General features: G+C 39.0%; 2 protein-coding genes across 5 annotated transcripts in view; both read right to left on the reverse strand.

The window, feature by feature from the left end:
* Window positions 1–960: 960 nt before the first annotated feature.
* On the reverse strand, window positions 961–18032 carry arhgef18a (rho/rac guanine nucleotide exchange factor (GEF) 18a). 4 transcript variants are annotated; one of them, XM_026314565.1, is made up of 21 exons: window positions 17862–18032; window positions 12555–12609; window positions 12093–12159; window positions 11787–11881; window positions 11166–11306; window positions 10465–10715; window positions 9208–9333; window positions 8817–8934; window positions 8456–8707; window positions 8076–8152; window positions 7701–7882; window positions 7438–7493; window positions 6200–6367; window positions 5901–6011; window positions 4457–4572; window positions 4299–4364; window positions 4149–4196; window positions 3503–3994; window positions 2762–3083; window positions 2349–2459; window positions 961–1863 (listed from the first exon to the last, which is right to left on the reverse strand). In XM_026314565.1, exons 3-21 carry the CDS (start codon window positions 12155–12157, stop codon window positions 1754–1756), a joined length of 2907 nt encoding a protein of 968 aa, XP_026170350.1. In that variant the 5' UTR covers window positions 12158–12159; window positions 12555–12609; window positions 17862–18032; the 3' UTR covers window positions 961–1753. The 4 variants fall into 4 exon arrangements, with proteins under 4 accessions (XP_026170350.1, XP_026170349.1, XP_026170348.1 ...); XM_026314564.1 differs by having other exon boundaries at window positions 12093–12213; XM_026314563.1 differs by having other exon boundaries at window positions 12093–12242.
* Window positions 18033–20276: 2244 nt separating this feature from the next.
* insra (insulin receptor a) overlaps window positions 20277–25958 on the reverse strand; it is a 41879-nt gene continuing 36197 nt past the window's right edge. The window contains exons 13-21 of the mRNA XM_026312829.1: window positions 25621–25780; window positions 25290–25389; window positions 25131–25198; window positions 24574–24803; window positions 24118–24228; window positions 23258–23417; window positions 22918–23047; window positions 22340–22474; window positions 20277–21752 (exon numbers count right to left, since the gene is read on the reverse strand). Of these exons, the coding sequence (XP_026168614.1) occupies window positions 21395–21752; window positions 22340–22474; window positions 22918–23047; window positions 23258–23417; window positions 24118–24228; window positions 24574–24803; window positions 25131–25198; window positions 25290–25389; window positions 25621–25780 (1452 nt within the window). The 3' untranslated portion in view covers window positions 20277–21394. The remainder of the gene's footprint in view (window positions 21753–22339; window positions 22475–22917; window positions 23048–23257; window positions 23418–24117; window positions 24229–24573; window positions 24804–25130; window positions 25199–25289; window positions 25390–25620; window positions 25781–25958) is intronic.

Genomic DNA, 25958 nt, shown 5'->3' on the forward strand with positions numbered 1-25958 from the left:
TTCTGAGGTTGTGTTGGTGGAGATATTTTGTATGAGAAACAGAGCTCTCTTAAGGTACACAATTAACAGAACACAAGGAGAATTAAATGATCTACCTGTGAACATAACAAAACTGTTAGCTGTTCAACCAGTAGGATTTATTTTCTTTTTGGGCATTTTCACTCAAAAAAAAAAAAAGTTGCCAATTAACCGACTGTTTCAGCTCTATCTGGAAGATCAGACCGTATCTGTAAAAGGAAATTATGTGCACAGAAAATATTTTTAAAATACATCATTCAAGACAACAGGGTACAGTCTAACCTTAAGGTTGTTTTAAGAGACAGGTTTGAATTTTTGAAGTTTGTGTTAACCACATAACCACATATACATTGAAACAGTTTTTGCTTGCTGCACACATTCCTCCTTTCAATGATTCAATGATCTCTTGTAACATGCAGAACCTCACCCAAAGTTTATCTGCTGTTAATATGAACTTCCAATGATTCTTAAGGTGCCCTATGTATACAATCTAAGCATCCAGGTCCTTCAGTGAAATGTGTGAAACAATTGGTCAAGGAGACAGAATATCTCTATGTATTGTGCACAAAATAAACAAAACAGGGACCCACTCATGGAAAAACAGCTGCTAGTGGCTCAAAAATTCCACAGGGAATCTTTCAATTTAATCTAGTGGATATCCTCCAGCTGTACTCTGTTAGTACAGACAGCAATCTTCCCCTTTAGGTTTCATTTTTTCATTGCTGAGGGGGCACAGCAGCAAAAAGAGAAATTTATGAAAGACTTGTCACACTGGAACCTCATACTAGCATCAGATGAACTTTGACTTGTATTTTTTAATGTGATAAAAGTCAAGAACAGAACACACCACTGGATCCCTTATTATTTTGAGTTATCTCCAGTTAAGCATCTTTAAAAACAGGTTTAGGTTTTCATCAGCCATATGAAGACAATCTACAAAACTCCCCAAGTCCCTCATCTTTTTATTCCAAATATATTCTACATGGAACCAAGAGGAGAGCAAAATCAACATAATGTTAAATGCTGCCAGGATGATATTTAGTAGATAACTCAAACCATTTTGATACATTCTCATAAATGCTTAGAACAGCGGTCTTGTTGGGAACTGAAACAATCCTGCTGACACTGTCATGTTGTGAGCATGTGAACAGAGGGAGGGAAACCGGACCTGCTCATTTGTTACTTCTGATAATTTACAAACAAATTTACAATCGGACACTAGTTTCTTCCACAAACCCTGTTAATTTCTCACCTGATTAGAGCAGACAGTGAGGATACCTGATTGATTCTGACATAAAATGTTCTTGGAACTTCAGATCACAGATGTAAACTTCATGAGTCTGTAGCTTTCTCACAACACACCTCTCATTCATTAAATTCAACAGAGAACTTAAGATTTAAGATGAGTGCTAAATTGTTAAAGAAAACCTACTTTCATTTAAAATAAAATGACAAAAAGAACTTCAAAACTCTTTGGCAATAAAAGTTTCAGCAACATCTTCATTTAAAATATTATCCTTCCCATATTACAAATGGGCTTAACCTTTTACATTTTTTATAAATATGTCCATCATTTTCCTCTCCCACATGTTTTTCCTATTTCAACAGCTGGTTTCAGTGATTAAATAGTCATGGGCCTCTCCCTGGGCACACATGCATGTCCATCGCTCTTTCCACGTGTGTACGTCTTTATGGCAGCCAAGGCCTCATCCAAACTCCAGTCTGTGACTTATGACTAAAGGAATATTACCTTCTCTTTGTGTTTTTCGAGTACATCTTTGGGGAAAGGAGGTGGTAATGGTGGGGGAGCCTCACCGCTGGCAGATTTTGGTGGCATGAAGATATCTGTGAATGGAGACTGAAATGAATTGGATGGATATTATAAAAAAAAAAAAAAAAAACAACCATGTCTCAGTTTAAAAATTAAAAAATAAATAAATAAATAAATAAATTCACCAGGGTGAGCTGTCACGTAACTAACCAGAGCCTCAGTTAAAAAAAACATCTTAAGGCTAAGAAGATTGTAACATCCATCTTTTGAATCTTTTTATGAGGAAGAGTTCTTTGTTTAAAGTCCACCGTCTTAAAAAAGAAAGCTGAACTTTCCTTGTAATGTGCTAGAAATATGAATTCAGTTATCCTTATTTATCAGTTCCTCACAGTAGCTGCTTGCTCTGAAGAAGGTGCCTGCAAACCTTTAAACCCACTTCACAAGACTACAATGATTCTCAAAACACCTTTGGCTGAATCATAAATTCCAAGTCAAATGTGAACAAATCTTGACCTGAGAAGTCATTTCTCTATAAAATAAATAGATAAAGATCACTGACTGGTATCTGACTGGTAGATTCTTTGAGGGCTGGCATTCCTCTTGGCTTTCAGACTGCCTCCCTCTTTCCCCGTCACTCGGATGGGCAACACCTGGCTCACATCTAAAGAGGCTGGACATAAACAAACAATATTAAGGTTCCAATTTTATTTTAGAGATTTTAATTTTTGAAGCAGGCAATGTTTCCTAACAGTTCAGCTGAAACAATGTTTCAAACCAACAAATAAAACAAGTAATGAGGCAGTTTAGGAGTTTCTGCAATGTTTCTTCTGGCTGTAAAAAATTACTTATGATTTCTTTCTGGGCTCTATTGTAAATCCACAAACTAGAATGCCAGTTTTGCACTTTTTGAGAAAGAAAACCCAACCTTAGTGGAAAGAGGAATTGATAATGTTAGCAGTCCTTTGTCCTGACCTGCACTCTGCGTTCTTTGGTGAGACTTCTTTGTCTTCGAGCTTTTCTCCTTCCCCTTGGACAGAGCAGCTAGCTTGGTGGGGATACGCTGCTGCACCACTGCAGGTTTTTGCACCTGGTTAGTGGTGCTGATCAGGTGGACAGGCAGCTCAGGCCTGGCTGGCTGGTGGATGATGCTCTCCTTGCGTGGTGGAACCTTCGGAGGAATTTCCATGGGATAGGAGGTGGTGTTACTGGGCAAGGTGTGAGGGCTGAAGGTTTGAGTGCCACCTCCGTTTACTATCAATCTCCTGAAAGACTGGGAACTGTAGAGAGGCGAGTACTATGGAGAAAGAAACATTTTGTAAAAAGTCTTAGGGCAGTACACAAACTGTCATTTATATACAAATACAATTCAGGTTAATATATCAAGTCATATTAGAGAAAAAAAGTTCATTTTCAGTTTCTGCCTCGGTATAGTGGTATAAAAAAAAAAAACAAGCAAAATATCTTAAAACTACTGACTAATCGAGGTTAAAAACTACAGACAAGTGTTTGAATGTATTTCAAAGGTCTTAATTTTCTTCTTTTATCAAAATTGTGACAAATTCACTGTAGATTAACACCACTGAAGTTCTTCTCTTGTTTCACAAGACTGAACCACTATTTTTGGAGAACTGCTGCTAATTACATTATAATTTGTGATGGAACCCCCCCCCCCAAATAATATTTCATAAATCAGCCTCTCATCCTGTTTCTCACCTGTGTGGGATCATCGTAGTTGGGGTGTCCTAGGTTCATTTTACTCAGGAGCTTATTTATTTTCTCCTGCGACTGTACTAAACGCTCTTTCTCCTGACTCACATGTTCCTTTTCCTTTTCCACTATTTTTATGGATACCCTCAACCTCTCCAGGCTCTGCTGGTGTTCTTCCTTCTGTCTCTCCAGCTCAGCCTTCTCCTTAATGATCTTCTCCTCCCATTTCCTGCAGTCCTCCTCCCTCTGCTGCAGCTGAGCCTCCAGGGTTTCGATCTGCCTCCTCTGCCACTCTTGCTCCTTCTCCCAACGCTGCTGCTCCTCTTGTTGCTGAGCCTTCAGTTTCTGCAAATTATTAAGTTCCTCCTTCTGCTTCTCTAAGTTGCGCTGCTTTTCCTGCTCCAGCAGTGCATTGGTGTAATGTCGACTGGACTGCTGTGTCTTTGCTTGAAAAGCACGCTGCAGCTCGATCTGGCTGTCCTGCTGGACAATGACTGCCTGTACAATGAAATTTAATACAAGCAGGTCAAAAGCACAGAAATAAAACAAAAGCAAAAATAGACATTTTTGTACATAACTTCACTAGACATATAAGGATATGAGCTGTCTAGTGAATACAATACAGTTTTCAGACAAATTTAGAGTTCCTTACTTGTAAGCTATAAAGCAACTTTGCGAGCATCATCACTCTGTCACACACCTACAGAAGAAATAAAGAACAGAAGCAGATATTGTTTATGTACACATTAGTAAAGATGAAAAGGAGAGCTGATATTCAGAACTAAAACATCAGAAGGGTTACCTCTTTCTCAGGTACATGACTACAAGTTGGATCACTCTTTGGCATTGGGAGTGTATCATCATCAGCCTTAAGGAAAAACAGCACAAAGGGTATAAATATTTCATACTTTCAATCACCAGATGGAATTGAGTTCTAGTTTCTTCACATTTCTCACTCACAGATTGTTCCAATCCTTCAGAGCAGTGCTCTTCCTCCAGCTGAGGATTGGTAATGGTGTGACTGATGTACACTGGAAGAGTGTCGCTGCTACGTCGCCTCTCAGCTACATCTCCATCTGGGGAAAATGAATGATACAAAAACAAAGTCAGCTGACACCATCAGAAGTAAATTTTCTTCATTTTTGCTGATAATGGTTTACAGAACAATGTATCAATTTCAGCACTGTGCCAATACACACAATAGGATGGTTTGTTGTTCCACTCTGAGTTAATCACTGAATATTTATTAAGTCTGTTTGGGTTGTTGAAGAAAACCGATACATTGAATATTTGAAATATTTTAAGCACTGAAACATATCTAAGTGCCAAATTTTGGTGGAAGTTGTAGGTGTAGGTATAAAGATGACCTATTTGCCAATTGGAAATTCAATACAAGAGACACTGCATAAGTTGAAGAAGACAAAAAAAAAAAAAAAAAAACTGATCTTGGGCAAAGTTCTTGTACATCTCTTTGTGCCTCCCGCCGACCTCTTATGTGTGTGCACGTATGTGTGACGCACCATCTCATGCCAGTGTCCAATCGGATGCCTACTTCTAGGAACACAGGTCCTGGAAAAAAACTTTCCCATAGGGTAGAGACATGTCAGAGGCCACTGTGTTAAACGTACTGTCTAGCCTAAAGCCAAGTACTATTCTGGAAGTCCGCAAATCAAAGAAGAGATTCTTGATAAAATAACTGCAGTGTGCAAAACTAACAGCTCTTGTGTCTGGAATACCAGACAGGTAGTACAATGAAATTTGAAGGCAACATGGTATTGAACCAGAAAAAAGTGCCTGTCACAGTGAAGACAGCTATAGGAGCATTCAGCTTAATGCAAGTAACAACACCAGTGTTTGCAGATACTTTCAGAGCACATTAGCTGATGACTACCCCTGGTTGAAGGCAAAAACTGAAGGTATTTGAAGCTGATTGTTGAAAGTATTGGGTTTAGACAAATGATAAACAGGTAAGTCTGCAGCATTTCACCTTATCATAAACTACAGCATTCCACTGTACTGTAAGGGGAAGAAGCAGGTAGACCCAGTTCTAACTATGTGAGTGCTCATTGTTCACTGTTGCTGAAAAGTGGAACATCATGTTTCATATATTTTGTTTTTGCTGCTTGAAATACAAAGCTGCCTTTGTGGATCTATAGTTTGTCAAGTAGAAGCTAAAGCAGAACTGGATATCAGATGAAAGATTCATTTTGAATTGCACAGTACCATAGCAAATCTAACAATGTGACTTTTTTTCTAATCAAGTCAGGGCCCGTGTACCGAGGGATCAATTCATGAGCGATAATACACTCCAATATTTTCACTATTGTACTAGTTTAGTTGTATGGCCTGGAGGTGTAGTGTTGTACATGTAGTAGTAAATAGCTAACGCATAAGACAGCTTTACTTTTCAAAATGTTTGCACCGGAGTCACTGGCAGCTGCTGCAAAGGTCTTGGCCTTATCCATAAGGTTTGGATCTCTTATCCTCAAGAAGAGCAGGTTCTGCAGGTTTTCCACTGCAGACAAAAGAAGAAACAACTCCTTAATCTCTTCCTTCAATGACATCAGTGCTGAGTCAAAACTGAGTATACTTCACATTGTCTTCAGTGCATATTTTCATTTAAATGTGGAGTCTTTCTTTTTCATAAATAAATTAAAAAAAGATTAAATACAGAATAGAAACTGGTGCTATTGCAGGTTTTACCCTCTTCCAGTGCTCCTTTAAGCAGTGCCTCTCCCTGCTGGTGGTCAGTTACAAGCAGCCCTTTGTGATCGTATTCTTGCTCCATCAGAGTCTTGTACAAAGTAGCATAGATCTGCTGCTTCCCTGCCAGACTACACTTTATCTGGTCATCCTTCTCTTTCAGATCATCTAAAACAAATAACATGTTTGCCTTAACAAATATTGTGGGAATGCAGAGAGAAAACAAAAACAAACAAAAATGAAGACATTAACTGGATTGTGCTGGTGTTATTGCTGCCTATTTTTGGAAGCTTGATTAGGTACATTCCTGTAAAGTTGCCATTACTTTTTACTGAATTATCTTGTAATAGCACAATCCAAAACAGAGATGGTGATAGTGTTCACGTCCAACCCCAGGTACAAGGACAAAGACAGCACACACTGAAAATTAGTGAGCTTGAACAAAAGTGAATGCTGCAATATTTTCAACACGTGTAACATCCTTTGTTAGCCATGTCAGTTTTTGAAGAGCTTGCAAATTTCAATTTTTTTAAAAAATCCAAGCACTACAATGTGACCTAGACAATCTATTCCAATATTTCTCCAGTAAAACTCAAAAACCTCAAAACTAATACTTGTACCTATATAAAACTGCACAACTATTTCCAATAATGCATAAACTCTTCAAGTTAATAAACTGTTCTGTCAAAGGATTTTTAAGTTTGGCTTGGTATAAAAACAGGCTTCCATTTAATTTAAATCCAAACCAGGCGACAGACGCACACTACGAGTACATATGGACAGAAGTGCATGCACCACAGGCTCATTTCTTTGCTCAATGTAAGATATGTTGGTAATACTGTATTTATGGGTCATGTATTTATTGTACTCTTTCCTCGAAATCAGCTGGTATTTAAAATGTTTTAATATTCAAATTTGAATGAAAATAAGGAAGTGTTAGTTCCTACACTTTAAACTTTAGTTTTGTTTGACATAAACATTTCTTTAGTATTTCAGTTTCAGAATTTACACATATATTTCTGTCAAATTTTCGGACCACATATAAAATAATACAGTATGGAATATTTTCTGAATAATTAAGGTTTGTTGGACTTTCTAGGAAGCTCAGATAATGATAATGATGCTTGTTTACTGTTTGTTTTTTTTTTTACCCTACTTACCTAATAAAATCCCCTCTTTATTTTTTCTTAAACGTGCTATTATGTAGACAAGGTGTTCTGTGATTTAGTCAGTCTTACCTTGAAACTGTTGCAGTTCAGCAGTCAGCTTGAAGTACAGCTCGTGGTCTGGGTAGCTAAAAATCACAAAGCATATATTTGGCATGCATATTATTAAGATATGCACTTAGAAGAATTAAGTATGACTAAGAAAGAGCAACATAACTGAGTTCTCTATCATCAGGTGTCCATTCTATTAAAGTATGCTGCAACTATTCTCACTTGTGGGGTTCTGTCCCCCAAGAGAACCTGTTCGGCTCTCATCCTAGGAGTAGTTATCTTACCATTCCACAGCTGCCCGTATGAGGTTTGTCCAGATGTTGCGTTCTTCTGTAGAACCTGTGTGGATCTCGTACATCTTAGGCAAGCCGGTGGTGCAGGCAGAGATAAGGAACATGGCTTTCTCTTCATGGGCCACTTCCCGAACTATCAACCTTTGAAGGGAGATCACTGGTGGTTTGTTGTCCTGCATAAACCAGAATAATATTATTCCAATAATTATGTAAAATAATTATTAGATTACTGTGTAGATAGAGTGTTGCTCCTGTTTGTGTAGAAAAAGTAGAACAAATTAAACCTGCATGTAATATAGTAGAGGAGATCATGAGTGATATTGATATTAAAGTGTGTCTACACAGCTTAATGTTGGCAGAACTCACCATGGAAGCAAATACAAGCTTCTGATCTTTCTCTTGTAAGAGGAGGAGCACATCTGACAGCAGTACAGCATGGATATCTACAGGAGGATATAATTTAGCTATTTAGCTCAGCATCAGAATAACACAGTGGTTGATGTTTTGATTCAAGCAGACATGGAAGGTGAGCGTCTTAGAGTGATGATACACGCACACACGCGCGCGCGCACACACGTGCACGCACGCCCCCCCCAAATCCACAGCACCCTGAGACTGTACACTAAGAGGAAGGAAGGAAGCCGAGGACTGGTGAGCGTCAGAGCCACCATCCAAGATGAAACAGCAAACCGGACATAGTAGTGGTGGACAAACAACAGAAGAAAGCCGTAGATTAAGCTTCTCACCTTTGTGTCTACCAGAGGCCTTCCAGGTGACAGTTCCTTCATGCCGCAGCACTCTGTCACCCTGGATCAGATCTTCTCTGCGGAATAGCTGGCTGTCCTTCAGCCGGCCCTGAGATTTTGGCTCCAGGCGTAGGCCAATCTCTCTCAGACGAGTTGCTTTTTCATACTCTCTGACCTGAGCGTTCACCAGGGAGATGGTATCTTTGACAAACGTCAAACCCTGCACGAGTGACTGGTACTCATCTGTCTCAGCTGTAAGGAGCATAAAATACTTAATCAAAGCAAAGACACCTATCTTATATTTCGGTGAGACTTAAGGTCTGGAAAATACAGTAAGTGGTGAGTGGTAAATGAAGTTTACCCTCAGTGTTCTGTATGATTCGCTCCAGCAGGACAGGATATTTTGTGATGCGTTGAGTCACCAACAGAAAACATTCAGGGATTCCCAATCTTCGTACTAGCTGCAGCTGACCTATTTTCTGTTAAAAATAAGAAGGGTTTCGTTTTTTAAAAACATGAGGGTGCACTGTTAGGGTATGTGGAATTTAAGCATCATAGACTTGTTTTCTTGATAGTTATGACATGCTTTGTATAAACACTGTTTGTAAAGAATTCCTGTCTGTCACATATTGGCACTGACATGCACTTTTGTGAGTGCACTTTCTTTGCAACAGAACACAAACACCGGTCTCACTGTGTCGTGATGATCATACCCTTACGTATATACTGACACATTTAAGTAGACTGATTACCTTAATAAGGATCTGCAGCTTCTTGTTGTTCTGCAGCTGCTCTTTGTAGAAGCGGATGGCTTCATTGTGATGGCTGCAGAAAAGACTGTAGCAATCCATCATTGCTTGTCCCAGTGTGCCTGAAAACTATCACACCAGGAACACAACCCATGAAAATATAAAACTGGTAAGCAAGCTAAGAATGCTTTGTCTGAACTTCCTAACATCCCCTGCATTTAAAATCTGTACTTAAATGTGTAGTATTTTGCAGTGAAGTCATGTGACACTAACTGATGCTGACAATGTGAAATGTAATCTCCTTTGCCATGCAGTGCTGAACCTGCTATTTCTGATTTGAGAACAGAAAATTTGAAAACAGATGTAAAAAAAAAAAAAAAAAAAAAAAAAAAAAAAAAAAAAAGCCACTTCAGGAATGTGATGTCTGTGACCCAACATCATTCTTGGGCTTATAGAGCAAACACACCTATTTCTAGTTCCTGTTCAGGGCATTTCAAACATCAACTTTCAACAGCACTCCTCTGGACACATGTACACTTGGTCAACATGTGCAGAAAGAGTGACAAGGGCAGAGACGGGTGGATAAATGTACTATGTGAAGAGCAAAGAGTCCACAAGCAGAAACGTGTGAACACAATTGCTAATTCCTTAATTAAGCAAATATTTTTATTTGCCATTTGTGACAGTCAATATAAACACGTCATTTCTGTATACTGTTAACAACAGGTATAAAATATCTGGGTGTTTCCCAAGATAATGTGCAGATCATCCAAGTATTATAACGTCATATTTAATTCTGTTTTTGACACCTGAATTGCTGGTGAAGCTAGTTAGCAATGTCTTAATGTCAGGCTGCTTGCTGTAGGCTTCTGCATAGGAATATAAATAATAGCACTAAGGAGGAGTCGTAAATATATAATGAGTAGACTGTGGGCCTATGTCCTGTTTTTTACTTAAATGATGATGCAAAATCAGGCTGTTATCAGGATAAATTCATTTTGTTAATTCTCACACAGCTAATTTCTTTCTTTGATTGCAGCCTGAAGATTGATGTGTTAATCTTGAATAAAGTTACATCAAAAATCTACATGTTCTCAAAAATACTAACTAATACTCAAAATTAACTACTTTAATTATATGGCTAAGAAATCTAGGCAATTGTACCTGAAAATTAGTTATTGCATAGGATTCACTCAAACATCTTTGTTGTTATCTAGGAGTCGGACAGTTGACAGAACATCTGACCTTGTATGGCTCTACCTGAGAAATGAGGATGTCCCCCAGCTTTGTGATCTGGTAGTTGTTTGGGCATCCTTCCTCCTGACTTTGCTTTTGGCGTACTTTGAGGCAGTCAAGGAAGTGCTGGTGCAGGTTGAGCAGGGTTCCCACTCTAGGGAACAGCCGCTGGAGCTGGTCTTCCTCTATCAGCTGAGACTTCCTCAACTCGTGCATGTACACATGCAGAAGAATTTTCAGAGTGCGTACATGGTGCATCTCTGTTTGCATCAACTCTAGGAAGTTGAGAAATAGGGATATGTTTATTGCCATGTCTGAAAGAGGTCCAGGATGATTGCTAGAAACAAACAGGAAAATCTGTGTGGGGTACAATAAAAACATCTGTATGCTTCTTGCTTGAACAAGGCATTTTGCTCTAAATTAGTGCTGAAGTTACTGTATTGGAAACACACAAAAAATGAATTATTACTGAATAGTTCCCACCTGTAAAGGCAAGCAAAATTTTTATTCCACCACCACAAGCCAGAAACACGTAGTCTTAGGTGAACTTGTCCCATTAGACAAAACAGTAGGTACGGTCATGTTTGCTTCAACAGTAGAATTAGTGTATACTTTTCCATTAAGGATTCTTTTCAATGGCCACTGATTCACATTAAATAATGTTATACGTGGTAAATTTTGACACACCACCAGATTCAGGATTTGACTTCTCTGGTTTAACGTACCATAGATGACATCCTGTCTTTTAACAGCCTCCTTGGTCGGGGTCTTCATGTAGTTCTGGTCCACAGCCACACTCCATGATTCTGCCTCTAGATTCTGGGCATCACACTCAATCTCGCCTCGCAGCCGAGCATAATGGGAATCTGGATGACACACAGTCACACCATCACACTAGGATTTGAATCACCCAAACACAGGTTGTGCTTCGTGGTCATGAGAGTATGTATTTCAGTGATTCAGGACTGATCACATACAGGTTATTTTTAAATGCCTTGTCATTGTGTTATTTTTCTAGCATGATGCACCTTTTAGCCATGCTTACAAAAACGTAGTCTTCACTTAAAAATTTTGACAAAGGTTTATGTGAATAAAAGAAAAGCTAACTGTAGCTGCTTTAACAGTATGTTATTCCATACACGTCACTGAGAACATAAAAGGCTTTTTTTCTTTCAACACTGTCAATTATATTTAACAAGAGAGGATTAAACTTTGTAAAAAAAAAAAAAAAAAATCAAACTAGTCCTAGGTTTCCACAAGCTATTTCACAATGAAGTTTAATCATGCTGTTAAAACAAACACATTTTTCAGCATCTCCTCATTCCCACTGAGAGTGACTAGCTGACCTTCTAGGTTAATGGGCTCAGCCAGTGACACAGAATCCTCAGAGAAGTGCTTCAGTCGCAGGCCATCGACATCCTCCATCTGTGCTGGTCTGGATCTGGTGGTATGTGATGAGATAAGGCTCATCAGGTAAATTAAAATGTGATGTCAGCACAAAGACATGCATGCACACACTCATGCTGCCAGCCTTCAGTGCCACATGAAGCTAGGAGCTTTCAGATGATATGAATGACTGATCTTGTCTATCTGAACTGTGTTGTCTTAACGAACATGATGAAAATGAGGTTTTAAAATACATGTTTACCAACCTGGGACTTGTGTTGTAAGAAGAGGAATCAGGCTGACCACTGTGTTTTTTAGGGGTGACAGTCATGCCTAGACTAAGGAAACAAGCAGGGAGGCCATTTGCAGTTCAGAGTGGAAACACTACTGCTGATAGAGATCAACAAACAGAAAGGCTGAAAGAAAAATATTATAAGCAACTGACGCAGAAAGACAAAGATTGTGTGAGAAACTAAATCTAAGATGACAGAATAAAAAAAAATAAAAAAAATACTAAAAGTAACTGCAAATATTTTTGATCAACCAGAGTTGAGAAATATTAATACTTGAGAATATTTAATATGGATCACAACATGACAGATGTCTATAAAACTAGCTATTATTGTTTAATTGCAATTCTTTGAATAGTACTACATTAACAGAGCTGAGATAAGAACAATGAGGAGTTCAGGACAGAGTTTACTATTTAACTGGAAATGCAAACATACCTGAATTATTTGTTATCAAAGCACCATGTTGCTGATGGACAAACAGGCAGGCTACCTACAAAAAAACCCAGTATAAATAGAGAGTACATTTCACAGTGCTGACAACAATCTATTGCAAAAATAATCTAGCCCTGTGGAGAGGGAACTGGTTTAGCAAACTACAACAGGGCAGCTCAAGTCAGGCCAGTTCTCAAACAAAGACAACCTTTTTTCTGCCATATGGTAAAAACAGCTTAAACATGATTTATAGCTAATGTACCTGCGTCATTGCAGTTCGCACACACATGGATCAGCGTTTACTGTTCTATCATGAGATGTACAATGCTGATTGTATATGGACAATTACACATTTTTTGCTCAGTCTCAGTACATTTAATCAGAAATAAATGAAGTTCAGCTTTAAGTTGAGTAGGTTTATGTCAATATGAAATAGTGTGTTAGGGAGGGGGGTGACAGTTCTTTTAACACACAGTGGCCATAATGCAGGGGTTCAAAAGTAATTTCACACTTGTTTACTAATTGCTTGCTGAGCAGTTTTGTGCCATTAGTTCAATGTTCATGCACAAAGGCGCTTATGTGAGGCTCAGAGCTGGTAGAGAGTTGATAGAGATGAAGGAGTCTTGTGGATGACTGGTAGAAAACTACTTGCATAATGCAGAAAAACCTTCAGGAGTGCTCACGAGGATGAAGGGAAACATGTTTCCTTGTCAAGACGTCATGACATTAACTTCAGAGAATTTGCCACAAGAATCATCTCAGAAAGACTGATGCACCAATGAAGCAAAGATCAGTTCATGACAGCCCAAAAACTTATCTGTTCAGCACAGCAGTGGTTCTGTGATGGCTTGGGTGTGTATGGCTGCCAATGGAAGTGGCACACTGACATTTATTGATGAATTCTCTCCTGACAGACCACTGACTGCAGAGGTATTATTGGAACATTGTGTATGCTCACATTCAGACAAATCAAAAGTCAGTGAATGACATTTCATCACTCAGCAGTAAAGCTCAGGAACAGAGTATCTGGTGTAATCCATAATCCTACAACTGACAACTTCTAAAGAAAATCTAGTTTCAAGTTCTTTGTATCTTTGTTCCTAAATGACTTTAAAAGCAAGTCATCTTGTTGTCTGTGACAGGATGACTCACCTTGTTCACATAAACTAGTTTTCCGTAATATATTTTCCACAGTATCCTTGTGACACTGAAACAAAACTGAAGGGAAAACAATCCTGTTAAACCAGTAGATGAAAAGAAAGAACTAGAGGAAAGGGCATAAAATGACTGACAATTAAAGCTCTTGGTTAACAGTATGACTTAATGTAGTCCCAAGTCTCACACCAGTTTTAGTGCAGTGGCCTGCAGCAACCATGCTTGCTGACTGACTATGTGTAATTGTATGCCAATGCACCCTTGAAGGTCAAGGAGACTGAGCCACTGTTGTGTAAAATCGCCTCCACTTGATTTGACACACACAGTAGAAAGTCTGTGACAAAACTGAGAGGAGGAAAATAGCTTTTGGTGGTTCCATAAATAATATTAAACAAAACTTCACAGAAATGTAAATGTAAAAGAAGAGGACCTATAAACATGGAAAACAGCCACAATTGCTAAAAATTGATATTCTGGCTACAAAGTGCATTGTAATTATATTAACATTTCAGTTTTGCAGGGTTAGTTTTCAAAGCAAAGCAGCAGATGTTCAAAGTCTGACACACCTAAAACACACACTTGACTATTTGACTAAAGGAGTTGGAACACTCACATCTGTTACACACAGTTGCTGCAGAACAAGAGCAGAAACCTTAGTGAAATCAGTCTGCAACACACAATGTCATGTACACTTGTACACAACTGTGAACACTGACACTACAAATGTGTCTTTCATTCCAGTCCCATAAAAATGCTTCTGGAGCTCTGCAGCAATGCTGCACTACACAAAAGCCAAAGGCTATGTATCAATTCACTTCCTCCAGGACACCTGAGCTTTACAGATGCCAACAGTCGTAATAGCTGACCTGAGGTGTTTGAGGTAAACAAGACCAAACCAGGTGATGTGCTGCATGAAAGGTTAAGGAATAACCAAATCATCTACTGTTTATATTTTACTTATTTTAGTTATATTTTACACACAGGGCTTCAGCTAATGATGGCAGAGGAAAACCATTCGTTTCGAACACATAATTACATTGTAGCGTAGTAGAATTGATGCTGACTGTCATGTGTGCAACAAATCTGAAAGTAGAAACAGCAATTCAGACGAATATTCTTGCTAAAACACGCAGGATAGCTTTCCTCAATAAATGTGTGTGCATCCCGTATCGGCCGACCTCTACGTTAGACCACCAAAACACTGCCAGATACTGTTGTGTTCCAGCTTTACAAATTTAAGGTTGCATGTTGCTTTTCAGCCATTTTACTGACAAAAATAATTACTCTATTTATACAAATATAAAATGGCTGAAGCCTTAATCTAGTCCCATATCACAATAATATTATATCATAAAATTCACATTTGAATAATTCACATTAGCATAATATTTCCATTTACACTTCACATTTGTTTTGTGGAGTTGTGCCACTTGTTGAAGCACTTTTACTAGGCCCTTGTCTCATATTACCTTCTTTAAAGACTTGTTCCTAAGCTTCACGGTATGTTATTAGCCACTGTGGTTGCATGGGTTTGGCTGTTGTGATTGGCAGTCACACCTTAAACGATTCACCGACACTGGGTGAAAAGGGAGCAGCATGAAATACAGGTCATTACCCTAACAAAACAAGACAAGCAAGTCTGCCAAGTATCCTGCAGAGGACAGAGACAGGGAAAAACAGCTAATTGCAGGTTTTGTGGAAAGTAGTTTCACTTTGACAGATGGGCAATCTAATCAGTTTTAGCGGTTAACTTCTGTGAAACTACACCCATTAGTATGAGGAAGGCATAAAAGCCAACTGGCAGAAAGACTAATTTGTGTTGCTCTTGTTCCTAATACATCACACAGGTATTCTTCTTTTCCTTTCAGCTGCTCCCTTCAGGGGACGCCACAGCAAGTCATCTGCCTCCATTTAACCCTATCCTCTGTATCCTCCTCACCCACACCAACTATCCTCATGTCCTCCTTCACTACATCCATGAACCTCCTCTTTGGTCTTCCTCTAGGCCTCCTTCCTGGCAGCTCTAACCTCAGCATCCTTTTACCAATGTATTCACTGTCCCTCCTCTGAACATGTCCAAACCATCTCAATCTGGCTTCCCTGGCTTTTTCTCCAAAACATCTAACATGAGCCGTCCCTCTGATGTACTCATTCCTGATCCTATCCATCCTTGTCACTCCCAGAGAGAACCTCAACATCTTCAGCTCTGCTACCTCCAGCTCTGCCTCCTGTCTTTTTCCCAGTGCCACTGTCTCTAAACCAGACAACATTGCTGGTCTCACCACTGTCTTGTCCACCTTTCCTTTCATTCTTGCTGACACTCTTTTGACACACATCACACCTGACACTTTCCTCCACCTGTTCCAACCTGCTTGCACACGTCTCTTCACTTCTTTTCCACACTCTCCGTTGCTCTTGACTGTTGACCCTAGGTACTTAAAATCCTCCACCTTCTTCACCTCTACTCCCTAATACATCACATACGTATAATGTGTCATTAACTTGATGTTAAACAGAAACACCAGATGAATGAAATTACTACCCTCTTACAGTAATGGCTATTGCTTGCACCTTCCATGTTACCCTACTATGTACAAGCCATAACACAAAGTTTACTTCTTTCTTTTATTAATCTCTATTGTAACTTGCCTTAAATACACACCTTTTCTGTATAAACAGGTAAAGCCGAACCTTACTAAGTAAGTCTGATTTTTATTGGATTTCTTTTAGCTTGAGACAGCCATTGATGCAATTCATTTCCATAAAGCACAAATGTGACTTAGAATAAAACTGAATACCAGCATGTATTATTTATAGGTATAGTTACAATATCTCAATCAGTGACCTTCGTATGCCTAGTTCAGCATCCAAGGTGAGTCATGACGTTAGCAGAGCAGCTGATGAGCAGCGAACAGTATAAAATATCAAAATCTGCACTGTAGATATTCCATTTAATGCTCCTGCCATGTTTTTGAAAAAGATGAAAGACCATTTTAGAAAAACGTCCACCTGAGACAATTGTTCATTATAAGCAGTCATGTAACTAGATACCCACTGAATCTGCCAGATGCTGCTGTCAAATGCTCAAATAAATTAATTAATACAACACAAACAACAACTAGCCAACTACTTTGGCTATTACCAAACATAACGTTCATACCTGCCTGTTTTGCATGAATCACAACTTCAGCTACTTTTGATGGTATATATGCAAATAGAGTCGTTAAGCTTAATATTGCTGCTTTTTAGTGCTGCCACTTGCTGCTATTTTGACAAATACATAATAAATTTCATTTCAATTATGCATTTTTAGTTGTTCTGTGTGTTCCTGGTAGTTTCACCTCTGTTTGTGGTCATCTTTGTTCACGTGAAGTTTAAGAAAATTTGCTTGTTTTAACATTTTTGTCAGATATTTTCATGATAAACTGCAGTTGCAGACGGTCAGGGTGTGGGTACAGTATCCTTCCGCACATATTGTAACGCTCTATTTTTTTTATATTCATTCTTTCTAATGTCCCGGGTTTAGCTGTTAAAATGTTCACATCGCTCCGCGTCTAAACGCTCTAAGTTCACTTTCGGGTCACCAGACATTTAAAATAAGACAATAAATACCCAGGAGTTTTGTAGAGTCAACCCGAAAGACATCTTTAAAACAAACAAACAAAAAACACATAATATCTAATTTTGGGGAAGTTTCGAGAGCCGTTTGGGTTTTCGTTTGTGTTTTAACTATCCAGGCAAATGGGAATGTGAGGAATGCAAAGGTGTTAGCTAACTTAGCTGAGAATAACTGGCCTGAATTAATTCCTGTTGACATGAAGATTAAAATTAAATAAACACAAACAGGTGTTTAGGAGTAACGTTTGCAGGTGTAAAGTCAAGAGTCGAAACGGGCGTGGCTGCAGGTGACTGCTTTGCTACCTAATGTTTAACTATTAGTATGTGGATAAACGTCTAAGCTAATACTTAAACCACGAAACTGACAATAGCGTCAAATTGGAGGACGATTGCGTTGCTTCAATTCGTGACTTTTCCCATATCGTGTTTTTTTAGAAAAAAATGGCGTTACAGTTTTAGTTTAACCTTATGTTTCATGTTAGTCGGCTCGTTTAGCTAGCCTTTTATTTGCTAACGTAACATAAAGTTTTCTCTCACCTGGAGTGTCAACAAAGCAGCAACAGGAGGCTCCACCAGCGAACTAACGTTAACGTTGATGAATTAGTTATTTCAGCATCTTCAGCTGAAAGGGCGAGACGGGGACGATGCCTCAGAAGGAACAAGTGCACAAATACGGAAAAAAATGGAGCTGCGGGTGTTTAAAAAGAAATCCCAGCCTCCTGTGACTGAGCAATGAGCCCTCCTTCCCTCTCTCTATGCATTGTGGGAACCTTTGGCTCAGTGCAGCACATTCCGCAGGTTCATCCAGCAAATGCAGACTAATCTATGACATGCTTCTGCCAGCATGGTCCTGCATGATTTGGAATTAAGATAAATGCACAGATTGATTTGAATTTGAATGTGACATTGCATTGTGGGAAACAGCATACCCAACAGTAAAAAACTGAGATGTCTTTTACATTGGTAGACATACTTAGCTTTTAACCATAGGGATTGCATATTGGTCCACAAGTAGCATTTGTCATAGTAGTTTTATTTTATTTGGGTGTTTTTTAGACACATTGTCAGATGTTTGAGTTAGGTAAAAGTCCTGCAGTTAAAATTATACGTGAGTGACAAAATGTGGTTGAAGTACAAAAAAGTTGTTAAACCCTGAAGTGCAGCAGAGCAGAATTAGGATGAAGAAACTGAGTAAATATGCTTATTTAAACATGGTGAAAATCTATACCCACTGCTGGAAACAGCTCCCACTGGAACTTAGATTTTTCAAATATTTCATATCAATGTCTGACTAAGGTTGTGTTTTATTTATTTTATCTTTTACTTGATCTTATATTTGATCTTTCACCATTTTATGTAATAAATCATTTTTTGTGTATTCTTTTAAAATGTTTTTACACTGTTTTTCTTATGTTTTGTTTTCTTGTAATATGTAAAGTATTTTGGATTGCCTTTGTGTACAATGTGCTAAATAAATACACTTGCCTTGCCTTAATTACATTCCACCATAGGAAAATAATGAATCTAACAAGTTATTAAAGTTATTACATAGCTGTGTCAATCAGTGCCCTGTGAGAAGCTGAGATGGAATTTCACCTCTCTCACTTTGGTTTAGGCTGCATATGGTACTTGATTATTACCTTAGCTGTCTACAACAAGCAATGCAAGACATCTCAAAAAGGTGTGAATATTGGTCAGTGATTAAAAAGAGAACACATTGACGAGTAAAAAAAAGTGGACTTTGTTTACTGCTGTTGTCAATGTCAAGACTGAATATTAAGCCAATACTAGAGGTCCTTAAAATGCTCAGAAAAGTGGAAATTTTAACATTTAAAAGTACATAGAAACTGGGTGTCTCCATCTACTGGGGAAGATTGTGCAATACAGTCCAAAGCTCCAGAACATGCAGGAGTTACACATGGTTTCAGTGACACATGGAACCTGCATACATGAATGGATTACTGGATGGGCCTACCAGGCACAGGCCCAGGAATCCAGGGGGTGAGTGGCCCCTTAGACCAGAGAACCATATATCTAAAGCTATACAAAATGACTATGTGTCAGAAAAAAAACAACTGCAGGGAACAACCACAAGAAAACACACAATGACCACAAGCCATGTAGGTGCTCAAACTTGTCAGTCTTGTTCCGAGGAGTGTAGGATAGGTGGGGGTCTTGTACATGTCAGGGGCTCATTGCCTCCTAATTCATCCATGCGTTCATGACATCACCTATGCTGCCTTCATGTCGAAAACAATTTTTTCAAATCAGGTTTAGTAACATAAATCTATATACATTGTAAATATGGCAAAAATAAGATCATCCAAAGCTTGGCCTTTGTTTCATTCTGTGTACTCAGTTGCCACTTCATAACATATACTAGTTATAACTCTCTGTATAACAATACAATTCAATAGCACCACTAACTATATTCTCCAAATCAATCACAAAGTTAAATTGGGACACCTAAAATAGTTTGAACAATAGAACAATAGTTGGGATATTTTTACTTTTATGAAGGGAGGATTTATCGCAGTGAACTGCATTAACCTTAGCTAGGTGTAAGTGTATGTGATCAGATCCAGGGTAATTTTCAGTAGGTGGCAGTATTGCACTACAGCACTTCTTTAGGAGTGCTTTCAGAACTGGGTATTGACTAAAGCACCACACACTGGTACAATAAATTATAGCATAACTCTTTTTTATTCCTAAGTATCTAAATATGTACTGGCTTCACAAATCCAATATCAGCAGGGCTCTTTCTGTGCATCTGTGAGTCTGTGTTTATTACAGCTTTTTGCATGAAACAAAATCCTGCCTTTCTATACTTGGAAAATAAACTACAGCTTCTATGTGTGTGTATAAATCTCAATATTTAGTGTGGAAACATCACTGTCTGAAAAAACATAAGGGTTGTGAGAATGGAAAATAAGCACTGCCAGAGGCTCTGCATGAATGCACCTTGCTGCATTATTTACAGCACAATTTTATTGATCTTGATATGACGGGCAGACATCTTAAGCTGAAGACGCCAAACACTTCCCAGGCAACGTGTAACAAATAGACCAAGTGCTGTTGGTTGATCATGAGTCCAAAAAAGTTAATTAGTATGATTTTTCTGGATTAGAAAAAATAAACATAAGAGACTAACACGTAAAAACATTTTCTATGACAAGAAATACCTCAAGAATGACAATGTATTGACTATGTACAAAAACATCAATATATTTATATATTTTATCTTCTATACCCACTAAAATATACCAAAGAAGCAGCTATTGGTCAATCTGAGGAACTCTTTCGCCAACATGTTTTTGAAAACAGTTTAAATATCCTTCAGCTGTAAATGTGAAAACTCATGAGGAAAAAAGAAAGACAAGTAAATAAATTAAAAAATATAACCCAACAAAAGTCCTGTGTTTATCTTGTGAGCCATTTTGGAATACTGCAGAGTGAGAGGAGGTAAGCCACTTCAACAAGCCTCTTCAGTGGATCAGTTTGTTCGAGGATGGACTATCTTTGACCATCCAACAGAGTTCCCAAAGCCTTTCGCAGTTTGTCATCCACTTGCTTACAAAGATTCAGACACGGTTCCATGACAACTGACGTAGGCCACGGACAAAATAGAAGGGCACTTTTTTCAAAATTTTGCAAACTGGGTTTGAACCCTTTTGCTGAATTAGGGGGAGGGGCACAGTCTGGATTTAGGGATTAGCAGCCTTCTTATTTGTCAAGAGTTTGTTTCACAGTTGACTCCATTATCCACCCAGTTTAGCACAAACCTGGCAATATATATATATATGTACAGTATATAAACTACAATCATTAACAAGCGAGACATGGGAAATGAATCTTTAAATACAAAAAAAGTGTCTTCTGGCATCAATGCGCAGACTTACTGTAGTGTGTATTTGTGGCATTGGAGGAGAAAAATAAGGTCCTGAGATATGCACTGAGGAGATTCTGAAGAGAGTGTGAGAAAAAGGTGATCTATATAAAATTACAACAAAAAACAAAAATATATTTCAATCTATAGCATCAATATTTTTCTGTGGGATGTGAACAGTATGTTAGGAGGGGCTGGACCGCGGTAGGGCCAGTATACGTCCATTGGTCTTTCCACCATTCATGTGTGTGAACGGGATGTGGTGCTCCTCATAACTGCCCCTCAGGCCCATGGAGGAGGCTTCATCTCTGTCCAAACACTGCTCCCTCTGGGAATAGGATGATGGGTCCAGAGGGATGCTCTCCATGTTTTCCATGTCCAGATCAAAGTCTTCACTCTCAGGCGGCTTGTTCTCCTCACTGTAGAAGAAGGACACCTCCTGGAAGGAAGGATGCAGGTCCTCGCGCAGCATTTCAATGATCTCCTGGAAGGTGGGACGCATCTTGGGGTTGTACTGCCAACACATCTGCATCAGGTTGTGTCTGGGCGAGGATATGAAGAGAGTTACATCACATTTTAGTTTGTACACCAAACTTATTTCTTACATTCATAAATGTACCTATTAAGAGAATCACTCACTCAGTGACACTCAGCTATAACTTACAAAGTTGGTGACGTTCAATATTTTAAAAATAAATGAATTGATCTAACAAATATTGCCTCTGTAGCCAGCAGTGTTCCATTGCTGTGGAAAACTATCAAAAACTAAATGAATCAGCTACATCATCACAATACATAGCATGTACCTTCATTTTAATTAATACTGCCAATTATTGCTGAGTCAATTCTACAAACACATTCTGCAACTGTAAATACTCATTCAAGCATCAAATGTGTATTATTCCACAGCTAAAAATACTGGCCCCAAAAATCATGCTTCAAAACACAAGACCCAGCTGTTTCATCAGCTAACTGCTCTAGTGTAGGTCATCTGAGGGCAAATTTGTCATTTGGGGCTATGTAAATAAACTGATTTGCTTAGTCTGAAATCATGTAAAAATTACAACACAAGTCTTGTTAATTTGTTTCTTGTTTGCCTATATCTCCATTGTCCTGTGCTTGCACTCACAGTCTATCAGCGCAGTTGTCTGGCCGGTCCAGGTAGCCTCCGTCCATGACAAACTTGAGGACCTGTTCGTTGGACAGGCCCTGGTACGGCTGCTCAGCCAACGTGCTGATCTCCCACAGCACAACCCCAAATGACCTGGCAAACAAGAGGATGAGAGACAACAGCAGCAACACAGGGAGAATGAGGACAGGTCAATTAGCCGTCTCCCAGAGTAAATTTGTCTGTAAACACTTGATGCAGCGAACAGGTAGACTGGGGCAGAAGCAGCAGCTGCAGTGCTGGTAAACAATGCTGGGTGAAAAGCAGGTGAGCTGCATACACGTGTTCTGGTCTCATATTTTAATATTTGTAATGTGTTTACTGTTTGTTATTCTGTTCTGGACTCAGGAAATGATTCACCATTGGAACATTAACTTCTGGTGCTGATTAGCTTATCACAAACAACATTTGGTTTCAGCACTGCTCCACATTATTTAACATATTTTTGAGATAATACTTGACACCCACTATGACCTATGACTGTATCTGCTACAGCAGGAACCTACACACATGAACCTAAAGTCAGAATTGTCACTGACCAGCAGTCTGAATGTGCAGTGAAGACTCCGTCCTTTAGAGACTCAGGTGCCATCCACCTTACAGGCAGCAGGCCCTTCCCTCCTTTCCTGTAGTAATCAGTCTCATAGATGTCTCTTGTCATACCAAAGTCTGGGAAGAAAAGATGAAATGTCAATATATAAGATTAAGTTAGTTACAGTCCAACCTACACTGGCTGAGTCTACTGTCACAGTGCTATAAATTATACTGTGTATTGTTGTCTGCCACAGTCAATTTCAATAATATCACTGGAGGACTTAAAATTTAACATATAGCAGCTTCACCCACATCAAATATTTACCAAGCTCAATAGAACCATACCTCCTATTTTGACGGTAAGATCATGAGCTACCATACAGTTCCTGGCTGCGAGGTCTCTGTGGACAAACTTCTTGGCATTAAGGTAAGCCATGCCGTCTGCAATCTCAGCAGCCATTTGGATCATCTCCTTCAGGGTGGGCGGGGGGCGCCCAGGGTTGTTCTGAGGGAAACAAGACAGATTTTAAATTCATGATCTGCTAACAGAGATTCATTTGCTTTGCACATCAACAAGTCATGATTCAGTGTTGATTTAGATGCCACATTTTGTTACTGTGATAACACTAAACAATTTGATCCAGTCATTCATCTAATTAAACACATTCTGGGGAGGTTTAGTCTGAAATACACAAAAATCTGTCTGAGGAAGAAATAGCACCTGAGGTAAAATATGTCAGGAGAAAAGTCACTACAATTCCTTATTGTATTAACTTCTGATTAATTTAAGCAATGAACGTTCTGTGTCTGTTCATCTGTGATGAGTCTTCAGCCTAGATAGAAGCTGTGGAACCATTACACTCTTACAGTAAAAGTGTATTTATCACAATTCCCGATCATGCATCACAAATAACTGAACACCATGTAGTTGTAAAAATAATACGAAAATCTGATGTGCAAAACTTGACAACTCCAAAAAAAATGCAGAAGTGAAAAGAAGATGCTTTAATATACATGTCAAATCAATCAATTAAATCTCTATTGTCACACATCATGTACACAAGTGTACCGATGGGGAAATTCACGATATGTATACAATATGTTTGCATGAGTGCTGTTACTAAACCAAAAGTTCAAACTCAAAACAATTATGGGCACACTGCAGATTGACTTGGATTCAGGGATGAGCGCTGTAATCTCATTACCTCAGCATCAGGCCGCAGAGAGCGCAGGAAGCTTTTCAGGTCCCCATGGGTCATCAGCTCCATCACCACCAGGGTGGGCTGGCCTTTAGATACGACACCCAGCAGACGCACCTGGGAGGCAGGAATGAGGGGCTCTTCATTTCAGTACACTTTGGTGTGACTACATTATGCAACTATGAGAATTGATCTGGTAATAGCAAGATGAAGCAAGTAGATGTCCTTCACCCTCCTAACTCTAGGAGAGGTCCAGTATTTCAATTTGATAAGACATTTATTACTTTCTATTCTAGATCAACAACCATATCTAAACATTGACAGACAATTCCCTGATGTGAACTATTGATTCACACTCCATCAAACACTTTTATACACTGTCAGTAACCAAAGCTAACACTGTATGCCTTGTGTTTATGTACAACATGAATTTCTCATGCCAAAGATGATGTTTCTCCTCACCACGTGGTGGCAACTGAAGGCCTTCATGACCGAGGCCTCGTTCAAAAACTCGATTCTCTCCCTCAGGCTGGCTGACTCATTCACCGTCTTCACTGCTACATGTGTTTCCGACTCGCCCTTGACGATGTCCTTTGCAATGCCCTCGTAGACCATGCCGAAGGAGCCCTGACCCAGTTCCCTCAAAATGATGATCTTTTCTCTGGGCACCTCCCATTCATCCTCCTCATACACTATGAACACATTTGCAGGAGTAAATTATGATGTATCGATGTATAATTAATTTACCTGGACACAAGCAAGCAGGTTAGTGGGAGAAAACAGGTCAAAGCAAAAAAAATAAATAACTAAAAATTGAGTGGAGAGGGATTCAAAACTGAAGCTTGATTAAAACATGATACAAGCAGTTTGGTGAGAGTTCAATTCCATTGCAATGTAGGTTTGACTTATAGCTCATTGCCAGATTTTACCTGTTTATAGCACCACCAACTATAAATCCAATTTAAGATAAAATCCCAGCTTTTGTATTATTCAACAACCTGCTTAAAACCTTTGCTTACCATCATTAGCACTTAGATACTCTGGGTTTGAAGAGGCGTAGATAGGACCACTTGGTCCTTGAGTTTGACTGAAAGGAAAAAGAGAAAAATATTTAATAATGCTCACAAAATACGAAATAACAACAAAACAGCAATGAACAGAATGTGATAACTACGTACTTCTTTTTGAACATGACGAATCCTGCCGCTGCCACACACAGCAGCAGGACGAGGCAGATGACCGGACCAATGATGATCTTCACAATGTAGAGAGGATCACCTGTTGAACACATCCAATCAATGAGTCACACTGCGCGCGAAGAACAACACCAAGCTTTTATGAAACCCACACATTAACCTGCAGCTCTGATCAATAGACTGCTCTGTGAACATAATCTGCTTCAAGTCTATCAATAGCATTTAATAATGATTAAAAGGGCTGAGTCATAAAAGGTGCCCAAGTGTTGTTCATGTTCACAGAAGGTAAATTATCAACTTATTAAAGACCTACTTGCATCCTGGACAAAGAAGTAAGTGGGTTCGGTCCAGGATCCATTACCAGCCAGCGACGTGGCCCGGATCCTCACTGTGTAATTCCCAGGATGCATCACTTTCAGTTTGCAACCACGTGTCACTTTGTACATGTTCCTCGACACACAGTAGTGCAACTCCTGCGGAGGAAAGAGTGGTGGTTTAGGCAGATGACAACCAAGAAGAAACACTTCAACTGTACTGCTTTATACAGTACAATACAGTCTAACCTAGACTCACTGATATACATGAGGTAGACAGCAACAAAAAAAACTGTCAGTACAATGAAATACAGTTCAACAGCACCACAAAGCACAA

Source organism: Mastacembelus armatus, chromosome 17, assembly GCF_900324485.2.
Source record: "Mastacembelus armatus chromosome 17, fMasArm1.2, whole genome shotgun sequence".
Taxonomy (NCBI): domain Eukaryota; kingdom Metazoa; phylum Chordata; class Actinopteri; order Synbranchiformes; family Mastacembelidae; genus Mastacembelus; species Mastacembelus armatus.

Bases quoted from the DNA above. Each gene is read 5' to 3' on its own strand.
- arhgef18a (XM_026314565.1), bottom strand. From the start codon at position 12,157: ATGACTGTCACCCCTAAAAAACACAGTGGTCAGCCTGATTCCTCTTCT. The intron at 9,334-10,464 runs GTAGAGCCATAC...CTGGTGTGATAG, and splicing joins GGGACATCCTCATTTCTCAG to TTTTCAGGCACACTGGGACA. The intron at 3,084-3,502 runs GTGAGAAACAGG...CTTTCTCCATAG, and splicing joins ACTACGATGATCCCACACAG to TACTCGCCTCTCTACAGTTC.